The sequence below is a fragment of the Misgurnus anguillicaudatus genome, unplaced genomic scaffold (genome assembly GCF_027580225.2).
Source record: "Misgurnus anguillicaudatus unplaced genomic scaffold, ASM2758022v2 HiC_scaffold_32, whole genome shotgun sequence".
Classification (NCBI taxonomy): Eukaryota; Metazoa; Chordata; class Actinopteri; order Cypriniformes; family Cobitidae; genus Misgurnus; species Misgurnus anguillicaudatus.
The window spans coordinates 3726261-3744824 of NW_027395282.1; the positions used below are offsets into that span (position 1 = coordinate 3726261).

The window sequence follows — 18564 nt, forward strand, 5'->3', positions numbered from 1 at the left end:
GACTTTCCAATGCAACTCATGTGGGTCTAAAAATAAGCAGGGTGTAAATGAGCTTAAAGGCTGGCAGACAATCTGGAGCTGTGACAGTTTAATAAAAAAGCTCATTTACATCAGACACACTGATGGGCAACTTCTCTTCTTATTTTCGGCATGACGCTCGATTCTGTTCCAAAATACGGCTCTGGTGTGCCCTTGTGTGCAAGGGTCCCTAAAGTCTGCACTACATGATGTCATCAAAGTGTCGACTCTGAGGAAGTCCACAAGTTCAGGGTGTGTCATATCTCTGAAATGCAGGTACAAAAAAGCTTTATTAAAACATTATAGTAGCAAACCTTCAGAAAGCCAAGCCTTGTTTTAATCAGTATCCTACAGTTTTATGTATTTAAGCATTTGTTTTGTCCATCGTATCTGAAAATAAAGACACAAACTCAGTTATATTCAGAAAAGGCAGAACATTCAGAATTGGACTTTTCTGTGATTCTCAGATTTCAGTCTCACTGCAGCCGTTATCACAGCGCTACTCAACAAATAACCATCATGACAGCTGTGTGCATATTTTCAAAATAACACAAAAGTTCTGAGTGATGCGCTATGACATTCAGTGCCACTGACAGCGCTAAAACACTTTCACTTTTGGTTGTTGTTAAGAAGCATCAGGACTGTTCCCTATTTATGTGTTCAGTGAATGTATTCACTACAGGATATCGATGAAGACTCAGGGAGACAGTATCAAATTGAGGTAATTTACTTCCTTTCAAGGTATTAATAACAACAGCACGGTATGGCATACAGGGTTAAACTTCGACAGAAGGTAGGTACAAGTAGGTTTGAGTGTTCTAAACAAAACACAATAAATGAATTATTAGTAACTGCAACAGAGCACATTTAAGATAACAAATGCGGTAAGTATAATACACCAATCAACAGCTTCAGCATGACTGGTCCATTAAACAGAATTAACTCAAAAGTCCATACCATTAGTGCTTAAGTAGCTGGTCAAACAACTTATCATATTGATAAACTTAAACATCTAATTACAAGTGCCATAAGTAATTCTAGGTCTAGATTTAACAACTGAAATACTCACATTTCTTCATTGACACAAACTGACTGAAACTACTTCATGTATCACCAGGAAATTTAGGCAAAATGCAGGAACCAAGGACATAACATCTTAACCCTCCATGCGGTTCAGCCATTTTGTCTTCTACAATGTGAAATGAGGCTGCTGCAACTTAGATTCACAAGAATATACTGCCCTCTACTGGACAGTTGAAATAACATCCAACTATATACACAATTAACTCAAGGCCTTTAATACAGCCGCCCCCATATTTAGGCACTAAATTTGTACCTGAAAAGGCCTGTTATTAAGAAGTGACTGTATCATCAGGAATCGAAGGGAGTACAATCATCCTGGCAACAGGTCGAATATATGATCGATCTTTGATTAGTATTTCTGCAGTTCTGATCTGCCCATCTGCACTTGGCATGACTTTAGTGACCTTTCCAATCATCCAAAGGGCCCTAGGTAACTGTTGATCCACCAGCATAACAACGTTGCCAACAGCTATGTTCTCCACTTTATCTTGCCATTTAGCACGGGTTTGTAAATTAGGCAAGTAGTATCTTATGAATGAGGACCAGAACAAGTCGGTGAGGACCTGGCTTTGACGCCATCGTTTCCGACTGATCATTTCACTCTGAGGATATACAACTTGTGGGAGTGAGCCATCCGGCCGCCCCATAAGAAGATGATTTGGGGTAACAGGATCGATGTCCGAAACATCAGAGGAAACATAGCCAAGAGGTTTGGAATTAAGTATTCCCTCGACTTCGACTAATACAGTTCTGAGGACCTCTTCCGTTACAGACTGAGCACCAACAGAGGCATACAGAGCTGATTTTACAGATCTGATTTCCCGTTCCCATGCTCCTCCGAAATGAGGAGCACCAGGGGGGTTGAAATGGAAGTGGATTTTCTGCTTAGCCAGGTTTTGTTGGAGCTCAGATGACATCTGCTTGAAAGCATCATACAACTCCCGCTCTCCTCCTTTGAAATTGGTCCCTTGATCGGACCACAGTTCAAACGGCGTTCCTCGGCGAGCTACAAATCTCCTAAGTGCCATAAGGAAAGAATCTGTGTCAATATTGGATAGGATGTCTAGGTGAACAGATCGAGTGGTTAAACATTTCCAAATGATTCCCCATCGTTTCTCTACTCTCCTTCCAATCTTGACCGAAAATGGCCCAAAACAATCCATTCCCGTAGAGTGAAAGGCAGGTTTGAACAGTTGAAGTCGAGCTATAGGTAAATCTGACATCTGTGGCGTTTCAGGTTTGGCTCTCCATCTGCGACAATCTGTGCATTTGAATTGGTGATGCCGGATGGCTTCTCTTCCTCGAAGAATCCAGAATTTCCTCCTGATTTCAGCTAGCACTCGTTCTGAGCCGGGATGTTTCAACTGATGGTCATAGTCCTGAATGATGAGTTTGGTAAGGGCATGGCTGGGATCAAGTAAAATTGGGTGCTTAGCTGCTGCATCCAAAGCTTCAGCTTTCCGTAGTCTTCCTCCCACTCTTATAACATCCATGTCCTTATCTAGTTCTGGACTCAGGCTGACTAGTCTACTGCTATGAGGAAGAGGTTTACCCTGTTGTAGACACAGAAATTCCTCAGGGAAACTATGAAGTTGAGATTCCTTCCACTGGAGTTTTTCTGCTTGTACGAAATCATCAGCTGACAATTTTTTCCCAGTTTGTGTATCATGTAGTGATTTAGCAGTAGCTTCTAGTAATTCAGTATAGGTTGGAAACTGACTGGCATCAGGAATGGAAGGATTAGGATTCACGACATTGAGGGCACAAAACACAGACTTCCTCAACTCTGATTCCCCATTTGAGGATCTACAAGCAGGATTCTCAGGCCATCTGTCAGGCTGCAGTAATAGAAAGGAGGGACCTTTACTCCATCTGTTTGGTTTGGCTAGTTCTGCAAGTGGTTTACCCCTTGTTAGGTCATCAGCAGGATTTTGAGCCGAGTCTACATACTGCCAATCCTGTGGATCTGTGGTCTCTTGTATTTCAGCAATCCGTGTGCCCATAAAGACTTTGAATCGACAGGAGTCGGAGTGTAACCAGTTCAGCACTGTGGTGGAATCAGACCACAAGGTGAGTTTGCTATAACCTAGGGTAAGTTCCCTTTTCAGGAGTACAGCCAACTGAGCTCCACAGAGCGCGGCACACAGTTCGAGGCGGGGAACTGACAATTGTTTTTTAGGTGCTACCCTAGATCGAGCCATTAGGAAGGCCAGCTGTACATTCCCTTGGCTGTCTTGTGTTCTTAGATATGAGACTGCACCATAGGCTCGTTCTGACGCGTCACAGAACACATGGATTTCTCTTGTGACAGAATCATTATCCATGTCTGGAGTCACATAACATCTGGGGAGGGTAATACCGGACAGGTATTGAAGTTCATCCTCCCATTGAAGCCATTTCTGCAGGAGCTCGCCCGGTAGCAGGGGATCATCCCATTCCCTAGGTTTAGCCCACAATTCCTGAACTAGGATCTTTGCTCTAGTTGTATATGGAAGGATGAATCCTAAAGGGTCATATTGGCTAGCCAGGATTCTGTATAAATTGCGCATGGTGGGCAATTTGTACTCCAAAGGGCGGTGCTTGTACCTGATCGTATCAGTGGGGCAATGCCAGTGCAAACCTAAAGTGGATTCAGAGACTGTTGTTTCTTTATTGGATAGCCAAAGTTCAGTACTAGTTGACTGAGCTTCCTTTGGTAGCTGACTAACTACACTACTTTGGTTTGATGCCCATTGGCGAATTTCAAATCCACCCTTAGCTAGCAGCTTCCTAAGATGTTCAACAAAGCTTTCTGCCTCCCCAACTGTGGCCATACTCTGGAGGCAGTTGTCAACATAGAAACTCTTTTGTATAGTGAATTGTAAAGGATCACCCTGCTCTGTACTGTCAAGGACATGTTTCTGTAATGCATAAGAGGCACAACAGGGGCTGCAGGTGGTCCCAAAGGGGAGCACCTGCCACTCATAGACATCCACTTCTCTGTTTCGTTCCATATCTCTCCATATGAATCGAAGGATAGGCTTGTCATGCTCCAACAGGCGGACTTGATGGAACATTCCTTTAATGTCCCCACTCACAGCCACTGAACGTTCCCTGAATCTTATCAAAACTCCCAGGAGAGATGCGCTTAATGTGGGCCCAGGTAACAGTGCTTCATTCAGGTTCATTCCTTTGTATTGAAATGAGCAATTGAAAACCAGTCGATGTTTTTCATTATGTGTGACCATATGATGGGGAATAAACCAGCTTTCTCTGCTCTGTGTTGCATTGTCTGAGTTCAGCTTAGCCACATACCCCTCATTGACCAGTTTCTTGATTTCAGCAGAGTAAGCAGCTGAGCGTTCAGGATCTCTTGAGAGGTACTTCTCTGTTTTCCTCAGGTGTGGCATTACTGCTTCTTTGGGGGCATTAAGAAGAGCCATATCAGATCTCCGAAGTAGGGGGGTGGCATACCGCTGAACACCATTTAGGGAAACCCTGGTAGTCTCTTTATCCAAAAGGTCAAGAGCCTCTTTATCCTCTCTAGAGCGAGTGACTTGTTTCTCACTGCGGTAAAGGAGAGTGTCCAGCTCCCATAACTTTGAAACATTCCTCATTAGCTCTGCCTGCTGGGATGTCACTGAAGTGAAAAGGGTCTGTTGAGGGTCAAGAGGGTTTAGCAGAAGTTTAGCTGGGCCCTGGAGAGTCCAACCCAGTCTTGTCTTAATGGCAGCTGGTCCTCCAGGAGGTCCCAGGCAGACTGGCTCAACTGGGGTGATTAAATGAGGCTGGTCAGCACCAATCAGCAAGAGAGGGTGAATCTTGTCGAAGGGCTGGATAGGAAGACCTTTAAGATGTTTATATTTGGTGACAAGAGCCTCCATAGGATATGACTGGGGTGCTAGCCCTAGCTGCTTTGCTGTGAAGGCATGCTTTATGTGGTAGGTTTTGTGAGGCTGTGTCGCTGGTGATATACTGAAGGACACCGTTGAACCTTGTAGTACTGAGACATTTTGATGTATAGTCCGGATGGACAACTCCTCTTCTTTGCCTTTTAGATTCAATTTCTCAGCAGCAGCGAACAACAGGATACTCCGCTCGGACCCATCATCAAGTACTGCATAGGTATCCAGTGTGTAGTTCTTATGTCTCAGCAGAACCTTGACTACCTTTAGCAGAACACGGCTATCTGTTCCAGGTCTGTCTAAGTACAGGGTTCCGGCTGTGGAGCTTGGAATCGCTGCGGTATCCTGATTTGGTTTATAATTTATGTCGTGGAGTATTAGCAGATGTTTGCCTCTACATTTGTTGCAGGGTTTTTTAAGATTGCACTGAGCAGCCAAATGGGACCTTCCACATTTCCAACAGCGCTGTTTCGTCTGAATCCACTGTTTGACCTGTTCAGTTGTAAGCTGCTGAAAATTAGGGCACTGACTGAGGAAATGATCCGTGTTCTCACAGTAGGGACAGTAGGCTTTGGCTTTCCCTGGGTTCTCTGTACTCATAACGGGTTTAAATGGAGGTACAGTGGTACTTGTGGAAGCACTGCCTACTCCATGCAAAACAGTAGCTGGCCTTACATTTGGATCTCTCCGTTTCTCCATTCTTTGTTTTGGCCATCCTCTTGACTGAACATCCCCTATTATATCACTGCTATGGCACCATACTTCAGCTTGCAACCATCTTGAGAACTCCACTAGGGTAAAGTCTGCGTCCGGCCTATGTAGCATTTGTCTTCTGAAAGCAGCTCTTAAATCAGATGGCAGTTTGGTCAGCAAACGTACTACATGGGAGCTGCATCTCAGTTCAGCATCCCCAGATGGGCCTAAAGATTTCAGTAACCCTACAAGGGCTTGAATTTGTAATGCAAACCTTTCAAAGGATGCAGGGTCCCCTGATCGTACATTTGGTGCATCCATGACACTGGCGATCTTACTTAATGCGAGTTGATGGGGCTTACCGAATTTCTCAGTAAGTGCTGCCATGGTATCGGTATAGGGATATAAGGAGTTAAGAAATGAATCTGCAATCAACTTAGCTTCCTCAAGCTGCAAATGGTCCACCAAGATTTGATACTTGAACATCTCTGATCCATCCTGAGGCAGTAGATTCTGCAGAGCGAGCTTCAAACGAGCAAACTCAGATGGGTCTCTATGTACTAGGTGAGGTATATTGGGCTTTGGGCCTCTGTATTCTGTAGCTGATTCTTTGTACGGATGGTAAGGACGATCCAGCCAATCAGGCTCTGCTCTCTGTAGAGGCTGTGACATTGGATAGTAAGGTACAGGCTCAGTGACACTATGAAATCTGTCCGATAGTCCATAAGGCTTGTCAGTAGCATATTGCTCTTCTCTTGAATTTTGCTGTGGTCCAAAGTATTCATAGGCCATAGAAGGTGGTTCACTATAAGGGGGCTGATGGCTGGGCATGTGACCACTAGGAGTTGCAGGCTTAGAAGCAACCTCATGTCTCATCATCTGTAACTGATACATCATCTTATCAAGCATTAACATCATATCATTAGCACTTTGTGCTCCAGGCTGGCACACTCTCTCTTCTCTAACTCCCCCAATCAGATGCTGAGAAACTCTACTGGTGGAGTAATACTGTGGTGACGAGACCACATACGATGGAGTAGTATGAGAGCCAGAGGGTATCGACACATTGTATAAGGTAGGAGGAGCACTAGTACATAATCTGCCTTTCTGTCGACTGTCTGGACCTGACATAGCCCCAACTGGCTGCTGATGACAGGGAGTAGAAGAGGTAGGTAAATTAAATGATGCAGGCCGATACTGAAGCTGATATGGAGGTGCTATGCTTGGTCGGCTTGGAGGTACTGGAATTCGATATGGAACAGAGTCAGATGGTCTTTCTCTTATCTGATCCTTAATCATTTCAGGTAAAGCAGTAAAATCTCGGCCACCCAATGATGCTGGACTTGATAATGGCGTTGGTTCTCTGCTTACAGCTTGAGCTGCCAGCCGTGATGCACTCTCTTTATGGATGTCAGGTTCCTGTTCTTGATTATGCTCATACCGTGCTGTACTTAAGTGTGGACGCTCACTTCTTGGCCGATAAGGCCCATAGTCCACCAGGAAATCATCAAAGTAGGTAGGAGGATGTGTATGGCGTTTTGGCCGCACAGACTCTGGTGTAGCTTCTCTTTGCTGCTTATCAACCATACTGTCACTGTAGTAAATCACATCTGGCTCGAAGGACCATGTTAAGAAGCATCAGGACTGTTCCCTATTTATGTGTTCAGTGAATGTATTCACTACAGGATATCGATGAAGACTCAGGGAGACAGTATCAAATTGAGGTAATTTACTTCCTTTCAAGGTATTAATAACAACAGCACGGTATGGCATACAGGGTTAAACTTCGACAGAAGGTAGGTACAAGTAGGTTTGAGTGTTCTAAACAAAACACAATAAATGAATTATTAGTAACTGCAACAGAGCACATTTAAGATAACAAATACGGTAAGTATAATACACCAATCAACAGCTTCAGCATGACTGGTCCATTAAACAGAATTAACTCAAAAGTCCATACCATTAGTGCTTAAGTAGCTGGTCAAACAACTTATCATATTGATAAACTTAAACATCTAATTACAAGTGCCATAAGTAATTCTAGGTCTAGATTTAACAACTGAAATACTCACATTTCTTCATTGACACAAACTGACTGAAACTACTTCATGTATCACCAGGAAATTTAGGCAAAATGCAGGAACCAAGGACATAACATCTTAACCCTCCATGCGGTTCAGCCATTTTGTCTTCTACAATGTGAAATGAGGCTGCTGCAACTTAGATTCACAAGAATATACTGCCCTCTACTGGACAGTTGAAATAACATCCAACTATATACACAATTAACTCAAGGCCTTTAATACAGTTGTGTTAGTACATTTAAAGTAAAGCTTGCGTTAGAAAATAATAAATCCACCTCATTTTCTTTTTTAGGGGTTTCCCCAGTAATGATGGTGCACAAAACAACACGGCACACCGACACCTGACTTTGAAACCTGCAGAAGCTGCCCCAGTGACTTATTTGACTTATTAGGCAATAACTAACCAAGATTTGTTCTTGTACTTGAACATTTCTGTAATTTTGTATCATCTCACTTCAATATTAATGATCAGCTATAAGTGCTGCACAGTGAGACTGAAAGTAGCTCAGCGATGATGTCATAGCTGACAATAAGCCAATCAGCATCAAGGACTGAAACTATCTATTTTATCATTTACACTGTAACAAGTGAAAAGTTGGATCTACTTAAAGTTGCAGTCGGCAAGATCGGTTCTTGTGGTGCTGCTTGAAGTCAAACAAGCCTAATATCACATGCATCCACCTTATATTGAACGCAGCGTGATGGCGGAGAGAACATTCACTAACAAACTTCCGATTTCTTGGCTAACAACCAGAGCTAGGAGAACAACCAATGAAAAGAAAACAACCAAGGAAAAGAAGGAAACGAAGATAGAAAGCGACCGTGCCGGTAATAAAACTAGGATCAATATCGGACCAGCATTTGAAAGGTGGAGGGATCTATGAGCTTTTAAAGGGTTTTAGCTGGATGCAGAGCTTGTCACATTTCTTCTTGACAGGTAATTGTGCTTTATCAACCATTTATTGTATTTCTGAGTGTTATGTAAGTAATCTAAGTATGCTTAAACACGCACTGATGAGGACGAGCTCAATATGAGGTTGCTTGGTGGTAGTGTGGGAGGGGCATAAAAATTGAAAACATTTGAAATCATCTCAATCCTCCAGAATTGCCGACTGTAGCTTTAAATAGTTACTTCAGTTGGTAACTAAAACAAGTTTATTAAAAGTTATTTTTTTAAGTTGATCCAACTGTTTATTTTTTACAGTGTAACAGTAAAGTCAGATGTATGATGAGATGTTGTGTTACCTCTTACAGTACAGGAATACTCTTGTAGCTCCTCACTGTTGATTGAGTCCAGGTACAGCTTGTTTAATAATGTCAATCCATCTGTTACCTGTTGTCCATTCTTATACCAGATGTAAGTATGTTTGTTATCCAGAGTGCATTCAGTTGAACAGCTTAATATCACTTTTTCTCCATCTATTACAGGGTTTGGGCTGCTTATCCCTCGTGTATCTGAAATTTAATAAAACATCAACTACTTTTCAAAGTTGGGCCTCATATTTTTGATTTAGCTCAATTGATAAAGCATTACCTAAACCTCTAATCACAGTCATGCTGATATCAGACTCCTACTCGAGCTATAATGCTTCAGTATAATGAGTGTTGCACTACAGAGAGTTTATTATGAGCAGTTACCTGTAACAGTAAGAGCGACTCCAGAATACCCAGAAACTTCTTTTGATGTGTTAGTGATGAACCTGAACTGATATCTTCCAGCGTCTCTTGTGTTGACGTCTTTGATTCTCAGTGTGTTTCCCACTAATTCCACACGACCAGCAAACTGATGATCCCAGGGGCGTCGGACTGGGGGTAAAACCAGTACTGATTACCAGGGCCCCAATGGGAGAGAGGGCCCTTGAAAGTCTGGAATATATTTTATTTTACCTGGATATTTTCATTTCTTATTTTAATTTTATAATGTCAAATGAAATGTAAAGTTAGTGTATTTGCTGAATAACTGTTTGAATATATTTTGTATAAGTAAAAACTATCTAAAGTCTCACGGTCCCACCCCTTCCTAATGCACCAAATGGTTTAGTCCATCTGCACGCGCATTTTGTTTGTAGTTGTGCGTCTGGTAGAGCGCAAACTTCTGCGTGCGGTTGAAATGTCTTTGTCAAAGAAAGCTAAATTGGGCCACCAAAACAGAAAGAAGACAGTAGAAGAAAAAAACAAACTTCCTACTATACTACTTCGCTACATTTTTTAAATCATATCCGTTACTGAGTAAAGAATATTTTTTTAAATGCAAGGTAATCACGGATGAATGATGATTGATTGATGGGCGGGGAACGCGCTAAACTCACAAAAAGAACCATGGAGACGGACAGGACAGGCACGCGCTAATGCAGACCCTCAATTAATTTCTTATGAAAGAAACCTCTGGCCATATTTAGGCGACCACTTTCCTCTGACGCGAAGCGAGTGTTTCATTCCTATGTAAGGTAGGATTTATGCTTATGAGAACGGAAGTGTGGACCGGGGTTTTATCGCTCATTTGCACGACGCGTTTTTAATACCATGCGCATTATCTTCCGATGTCAATCAGCTTTGCATCAAGTCAACCACAACTTAAGAACGTCCTTGAATGCGCAGGTCATTAGACATTGGAGAGAGAGAGAGAAATAAGAATAAAGGTCTTACATCAGGTACCCAGGTCAGGGAAGTTAGATAAAAGACAATAAGGATGAAAGTATATAGCCATGCACTCATCTCATGATATGCTCATTTAAACTATATAACAATGTTACCAGCAATACATCAATTACAACCTTACTATAGTGATTGTATTTACTAGCTGCTGACCTCATATTATTTTTGGTTTAAAAGTGCATACTCACCTGTAAAAATCATTAAACTATTCCATAAATGTTTCTTAGTTATATAAAAGCTTTTACTTTATTAACTTTTTGCTATTGCACTTTAATTGTAAAGATATTCCTACAATTAAAAACAACTAGTTTGAAATGTATATTCCCTTGTCGTTTTTGAACTATACTAGAATTCTCCACCTCTTCCCGCTGTAAAAAAGTAACTTTTACTCTGAGTAAAGTTAAAGTGACTTACTTTTTACTTTTACTTGAGTAGATTTTTAGACAAGTAACTTTACTTTTACTACTTAAGTAAAATATTATTAAAGTAACTTTACTTTTACTTAAGTAGAATATCTTATTACTCTTTCCACCTCTGGCTAAACTGTTTGAATTTTCCTGGCTGCGATTGTTAGTGCTAAAATGAACTGAGACAACCCATTGAAAAAGCAGAATATACAATTTCAGATGATAATTTGGTCATAGACTACATGCAAATTGAGTTGAAAGGCTAAATAAATAAACTGTATACTAACAGCTGTTTGCATACAAAACAATAGCCTAATTTGAAAAAAAATGTTTAATTTTCAATGAATAGGCTATAGTATGCAAGCAATAGCATTTGTTTCATTTTGCCTTTTTTCCAGATAAAATTACTAGTGATACATGTTTTGTTCGTCTTTAAATATGAATGGAGCTTTTTGTTAATGTACAAAACTAAAATGGCATATTTAAGATTTAATTTATGCCTAAAGCATAATAAAAATAAATGTTCTAAAATTTAATGTCTTGTTACTTCAGCAAAATAAAATATGTCTGAATCAAGTCTTGTTTGGTTATCATACAGTTTGTTCATGTAGTGATTAGAAAACTATGGAAAAATGGGGGGCCCATCAGGACTGCCTATGCATAGGGCCCGGGACCTTGTGCTACGCCCCTGGATGATCCTCACGCAGATCCAAATGACTGTATTCCAAATGCCAGTATGTTTCCTTTACTGTATCTCCAGTGGGATGTGAGTATGAAGAGTTAATATCTACTGTTGATCCCACTAAAGCACAAACTTGAAAAGTCACACCCCAACAGCTACTGTTAGAAAGACCTGAAAGAGTCACAAAATACTGCTGTAACATTCACAATCAATTACAAACACACTCATACTGTATATGAATCAACAAGAAAACTGCTAATTTAATATATAATTAATTTAAATATTGTGTAAATGTCAGACTCACACACAGATGAAGAGGGAACTGAAACAGACTCAATGCAGGAATAACTGTCAGTGTTTTCACTGGATGACACAAATATGGTTTGGTTATATGTTAAATGTTGTCCATTCTTGGACCAGTGGTAAAAAAATGCATATGTTAAAGGGCAGGAGGAATCACAGCTCATTTTACTCGCTGTCCTGTAGATTCAAGATTCATCTTCACCTGTAAAACTAAATAATGAAAACCTTACATTAGATGAGAAATGAAAAGAGTTTAACTGGACTGATGAGAATGTAAATGTACCTGTGACTGTTAGATTGACTGTGACTGAGCTGAGATGTTTAACTCCATCCTTCATAATGATCATGAGCTGATATTCTCCACTGTCTCTCTCTCTTGAATCTCTTATTGTGAGTCGTGAGTAATCTTTACTGATCCTCTGATTCACTCGTCCTGAGTAATCTGAATCTAAAGTCAAATCTTCAGGTTCATCTTTGTTTCTCCAGTTTGTTCTCTGTTTCTGACTGAACCAGAACCCAGTTTTGATGTTGATATTTGAGTAAACGCACCTCACCATCACCAGTCCCCCCCTTACAGCACAAATATTCAGTTTATCACAGGTTACATTAAAGTTATCCAATGTTAGGGACCCTGAATTTTCTTCCCTGGTTAAATAAAGGTATAATGAAAAAAAAAAAAGAAGAAAAAAACGTAACAGTAACATTAATAATATTTCTAGCTTATCTGTATTTAACTTCATTAAAATTACAGAGTGAGATGAGAGATTCAGACAGTCCTGTAAGGATATGAACCCTGATTCATCAATTTTGTTCTCAAATATAAATCTCTAATTTCAGTTTTAAATATACAAACTCACTTTAAACATTTAAAGTGATCCAAATGGAGAATCCAGCCTTTGGAGTACAGCGATGTAAATTAAATTAGACTAAACTAGTTTAAAATCTGACATACTTTTAACAAATATATAATGAATTGAAGTATTTCAATATAATAACAAAACTGTGTTTCATACCTTGAATGTGTAACAGCAGGATCAGTGATGAGAGTCTGAAGTTCATGATTTCTCTCTGTAGAAACTCACATATACCAGCTACAAAACATTAAACAAGAACTTTTCTTATTGCTGATTAAAAAACACAATTTTAGTTTAACTGTGACACTAAATGCATTAATCTCTTATTATTACAGTTCAGATCTGCCTCTTTACAGTAAAATCAGTAACACAACACTGTTATAAACTAACAATAATTAAAATTAAAATATTTTATTTTCAAGTTGCATATAATAAAACAATAAAAACATGCATACAAACACGTTGTTGAGCAGTTCTCTGTCCATGCATCAGTGGTTTTTAGCTGTCAGTTTTAGCTCTTGTTAAATGATCTGCTGATCTCAGTTCCTGTCATTGTGAAGAAAAATCTCAGTTCCTGCTAGTACCCTTCCTACAATAGTTCGTCTATTTCTTGTTTATTAGTAAATGTCAGTGAGTTAAACTTTCAGGAAATGATAATTGTTGACTTCAGCCTGTCAAACTAAACATTATAACGCTGTTTCACTTTTACCTTTTACCTGTAAGTTTAAAACACAGACTTACAAACATCAAACTTTTTAGAAAAGCAGAAGATGCAACAACAGATCTTGACTACATTTACCTTCATGTTTACCGTAGTAGAGGTTATAGCCAGCTTATGAAGTTAGTTAATTTTGAACTTATGTTTTCTTTAAATTACAGATAATATTTATTATATTTGGGACACAAGAACCTCAGCATGTATGAGTGGATTTGATTCCCAATTCCCACTGAAATCATTCTGTTATCAGTCCACTAGAGATCCACTCCAGGTATTCCATTTCCTGCTCGCTCCTCACAGTCTTTGGATGTCTTTCAGTTCTTATTTGTGTATCATTGTTTCCTGTCCTTGCGTCTTAACTCCACCTCCCTAGGATGTGAGGGAATGATGCAAGGAAAAGACCCAAGGACAGAGGAATTTAAGTTTTAAGTAAAATTGCATAGCCTCACTAAAGTTCATTCTCTATGATCAAATAACCTTGAGAAATACCAGCTTACATGGACAGATGTACAAATATAATGTGTAACGGGTAAATGTTGGCCAGTATTGTAGAGGGTCATATCCTTGGTTGACATGGCGGTGTTTGTGTTGCTGGTGTTTCTGTTAATGATGAAGACTCAGAAGTGAGTCTCAACAGCTTCATTACCTTTAGATGGGCTGAAGAAACCTAACATTTTAAACACGATGAGATGGCAAAGTTAGGATACTCATCAGTTGCAAAGCTTCATTGCCTTTGGTCAGCAAGTCCAGAGTTTGGTTTATCACATTTTAAACCATCAAGCACATGTACTGAAGTGTTTAACATTAAGCTATTGCAGTGTTTGTACAGACTAGTTGAGAATAATATATCTGTGTTCACATGTGATTCATTTATATGCTTCATTTAGTGGTTAACGTTGTGCCTGCGAGATTGTTTGACATAAATAAATATACAATGTGCTTAAAAGACAGTTTGAGAAGCTGTATCTGTAGTGAAACTGCAGTCGTAGCAGCAGCATGTAAGCTGTCAATCACAGAAGTGGGCGGGACACAGAGGTAGACTGAACACTGTTAAAGGAGAACACACAAATATTGTACTCAGCATTATAGCTGTATTTATAGGGTGTTTGTACAGAAAGGCAGTCATGAGAGACAGAGCTAGTGATAAACAAGATGTGCAAACATTTATTTCTGGTGGCCAATATTAATTTTGTGGCAGACTGAGAAATAAATAAATGTATGGGAATGTACAACAATGCTCTCACTTGTATGATCTCCCACTATAATGCCTATAATCCCTCCCACTCCAAAGTGTTACTAAACTCGATGGAAAAGCTAACCGAGCTAAAGTGAGGTAAGCTGACCCGACCTAACCCAAACTAAACCGTGGGGTACTATGCAATGGAAAAGTGCCATAAGTTGCAGCAGTGGCAACAACACTTTTGTATTTACCATCGCAAGCAAAAATGCCTTTTGAAGAAAGGGTCTGCAGATATTTTTGACCTGACGGGAGGGGTTCTAGCGGACCAATCACAGCGCTTGCAGTCCACTTAGAATGGATGTGTTGATATTTTTAAGAGAGGTGCACGTCAGGCTACACATAGCCTACAGCGTAGCTACAGACCATAAATCAGACTACAAATGTCAGCCTTACCGATTGGTTCTGTTTACAAGACTTACAATTTCATTGGTTCCCTCTGATGTTTATCACTGACTGAACTGTATAATTTAATAACTCTTGTTGCATTTTTAGAGGGGAGAGAATGAGTTATTTTGAAAAGTTTTTTCATCAAATAGCATTTTTTTGCTTTGGTTTTCATTAAAGTTATACTACTATATATTATTAACTTAATGGGGGCCAGTATATTAAAACTTCTGGATTTCATGGGGCCCTCTGGGCAGTGGGGACCCCTATACATCTTTCACCCCATCAGATCTGTTTCCAACTATATTCAGTGGATAGTAGTTAAAGCCTGCTTGAAAAGTTACTAAATGTTGTTTTGATTACACCATGTACCAATTAGCATACCAGTCACATTATCACAACACATGGTACCCCAAATCTGTTTTAGTTTTCTCTTAAAGTAATGGTCATAAATGTTTTTTTATATATAGCCGAATGCCTAATAAAGATTTTCTGATTTCATCTGTGTGCTGTGTTCATGTTTATATGTCCAAACAGTTCAAATTGAAATAAATGAGGAACAATCAAATACACAGATAATGGAGTGTTTCCTCACTGTTTGGTAAATTTGCAGTTCATTCACGTGTCATCTCTGTACAGTCAGATCTGAATGTGCTGCTGCTCAACTCCCTGTCCAGAGTGAACGCAGATGGGTGCCGGCTCGGAAAAGCAAAACCTCATGAATTGCAAGGCAGTATACTCAGATCTGAATGAGTCAAAGAGTCAGTAGGTTTATTGCTAAGCACTTTTATGTAAAAGAGATTCTAAATCTAGCAACCAAGCCACTAAGCTGGAAACACTATCTAGCTTTGGTGCAACATGTAGCACTAGGAGGTCATTCATGTTGCTGCCATTATACTTTATTAACTTCATGCAGAGGTATCATTAACCTCTATCATAGGAACTTGGATCATCCACTCATTTACATTACATCTAGCAATGTTTTATAATATTTTATTAATATAAACTTTACATACATACTTTATACAATATAGTTGCTATTATTACATTATATTTTGTTCATTTGGATTTTATTTATACATTTAATGTTCTGTTAAATTTGTATATTTATTACGTATGTATTTGTAGACATGCCATGTAGAGTAGCGGGTAAATCCAAATATTGTTGTCATAAAAAGGCATCGGGTTGAGGCAGGCAGCAAACAATAATAATACAGAGTGAAGGCAAAACAAAACACTCAAGATATATAAATATAAAAAACACAGAAAAAAGAAACAAGATAATAGACTAGAATGCTCAGAATTGCAGCCAGGTCAAACAATACTTCATGAGGAGTGAGTGAGGTGTAACAGGTTAAATAGTACAGGTAATGCATAGAAGGTGTAATTGAAAATGGACAAAAATCAAAGCATTGTGGGACATTGAGTCCTAGTACTCTGGTGAGTAGTTATTAATAAAGTATCTGTCTGTCTGTCTGTCTGTCTGTCTGTCTACCACATCATGATTTGTTGATTTCAGATCGAGTCTCTGTATTTCTTTCAGTCAGTCACTGTGTTGTTTTAGAGAGACACTGAAGAAGCCAAATAAACATTAAATCCAGCATATAGAGGTTGTGTGAATGTTGTGTTGAATGTGTGTAAGTGTGTGAGTGTTTGTGTATCAGAGACGCTGTAGAAAGACAAAGTGCCGGCTGACCAGTCCAGACAAACTCCTATTCTATTAGATGGAGGTGAGGAAGCAGATACTATTGTTCCCTTACTATCATGACGGGCACGTATACAACGATCAGAGCAGTGCAGGCTCCATGACTTTTTATTGAATCCAAACACGCTGTCATCCCTCCTTTCTTTAGATCTGTGTATGTTTTTATATGAAACTGATATAAAAACACCCCAGCCTGTCCATTCAACCTCCCAGTAACAGCGTCCAGTCAGAGGCTCTTTACATAAAACCTGAGGATAACACTCAAATCTGTCTGGATAATCAGGATACGACTGCTCCACATTCACACATGTCACCTTTCTGTTGTCTTCAGACAGTATGAGCTGAGTGTTTGCTGTGTTTGGATCCAATGTAAGATCACAGGCATCTGAAAACAAGGATGAACATTTATAACAATTTTTATAACATATATAACTGTGTGTGTGTGTGTGTGTGTGTGTGTGTGTGTGTGTGTGTGTGTGTGTGTGTGTGTGTGTGTGTGTGTGTGTGTGTGTGTGTGTGTGTGTGTGTGAGAATGATTACCTTCATTAGTTCATTACTGATAATAAACCCACATTACTCAAATTTGCAGATTCAAAGTACATTTATTTTTCATGCTTAACAGATGGCTTCAACAGTAACATTAAATTCAAGTAAAAGTCAATGCATTTTTGTGAGTAATAGGCTACTTCATAAATCAAAAAATGTCAGTACTGTAAATGAATTGAAATGTAAGAAAATCAAAAAGAGATATTAAAATAAGTTTATACAATAACATAACTATTTATAATCTTGTACTGTACAAGATGAATATGAGATCATTAATATTTTTGTGTTCTTGATCTTTACAGCAGAATGCTGTCACGCAAACAAGACAACAAAAAGGGCTGCCATGATCCTGTCACATGAAACACGGCAAAAAGATATACAGGGCTGACAGGATCATGACACATACGTGCTGTTGTCTTTGTTAAGTCTGTTTGCTAAGTCTGTTTTCTTTGCTTATCTTGGAAAAGTCCACCGCCTCATACTAAAAGAACAACAAGAAATCATTACTAAAATTCAGCAGTAGATGTACTTATTCATTTATTATTTCATAGAGTAACCCATGCCACAGTGTATTATGGGTTTGTGACCTAATAATTTAACAATAATTATCAATATTCTGTAAACTAACACTAATTTGTTGTTTTTAACACATCTGATCTAAGAGTGCACACTGTGGGTTATAAAACATTATTTTATTATATTATCCATGGACAGCGAAGGTGAAGACCTCAACTCTTATCATTCCTCACTCTTTCACAGCGTTATTTAAACTGTGGCTGTTGTTGTTGTTGAGTGGCCTCTAGTGGTGAATGTTGGATATTGTGCCTTTAAGCTCAATGATAACTCACTGACTGTGTACTGTAATTATATGTATTTTATATACAGTAACTACAAGTTCCTCTGTTTCTTTTATCACAGGCTGTCAGGTGTTTGGTCCCTGAGGTCATATGAATTTCATTTGTGCAAAGTTGTAGCTTAATTAGAAAAAAAAGTAAATATATGGGGGGCTATGCCTCCTGCACAGAGGGGGACACAGTGTCAGTGCCAGTGGGCTTTTAACAATCACATCAGTATCATTAAATTTCAATTTTGATCAATTAATTCCAGCACTTTATTTTGTTTTTTAAAAGTCACTTTGTTTATTTTTATGCATTGATGTAGAATTGTTCACATTGGCATCATGATGGATCATAAAAACCTCTCAGAAAACAAATATAGATATTTCTAGATCTTAAATTACTCTTTGAAGCATCAGGATCAATAGATGAGAGCTCAATAACCTTTTCACCAACATTTCTTAAATTCTTT

General features: G+C 39.2%; 3 protein-coding genes and 2 long non-coding RNA genes across 7 annotated transcripts in view; all 5 read right to left on the reverse strand.

The window, feature by feature from the left end:
- Positions 1–13190, reverse strand: part of LOC141363077 (sialoadhesin-like) — a 171332-nt gene extending 158142 nt beyond the window's left edge. For 2 of the 3 annotated variants that reach the window (XM_073865583.1, XM_073865582.1), the window contains exon 1: positions 13119–13167. In XM_073865583.1, the coding sequence (XP_073721684.1) occupies positions 13119–13152 (34 nt within the window). In that variant the 5' untranslated portion in view covers positions 13153–13167. Of the gene's footprint in view, positions 1–13118 lie in introns of all 3 variants that reach the window. The other variant, XM_073865579.1, reaches the window with a different exon arrangement.
- On the reverse strand, positions 74–10208 carry LOC141363095 (uncharacterized). The gene is made up of 3 exons (XR_012368598.1): positions 9401–10208; positions 9008–9217; positions 74–408 (listed from the first exon to the last, which is right to left on the reverse strand). It is a non-coding gene; the product is annotated as an uncharacterized lncRNA (long non-coding RNA).
- LOC141363069 (uncharacterized) lies at positions 730–7265 on the reverse strand. The gene is made up of 2 exons (XM_073865553.1): positions 1088–7265; positions 730–836 (listed from the first exon to the last, which is right to left on the reverse strand). Exon 1 carries the CDS (start codon positions 7263–7265, stop codon positions 1371–1373), a length of 5895 nt encoding a protein of 1964 aa, XP_073721654.1. The 3' UTR covers positions 730–836; positions 1088–1370.
- On the reverse strand, positions 7393–7980 carry LOC141363098 (uncharacterized). Its single transcript, XR_012368605.1, has 2 exons — positions 7751–7980; positions 7393–7499 (listed from the first exon to the last, which is right to left on the reverse strand). It is a non-coding gene; the product is annotated as an uncharacterized lncRNA (long non-coding RNA).
- A 3129-nt stretch (positions 13191–16319) lies between the features above and the next one.
- LOC141363092 (stonustoxin subunit beta-like) lies at positions 16320–17165 on the reverse strand (the record flags this gene model as incomplete). Its single annotated transcript, XM_073865632.1, has 1 exon — positions 16320–17165. A coding segment is annotated over one exon (600 nt), but the record flags the coding sequence as incomplete, so codon positions are not given.
- Between the last annotated feature and the right edge of the window lie 1399 nt (positions 17166–18564).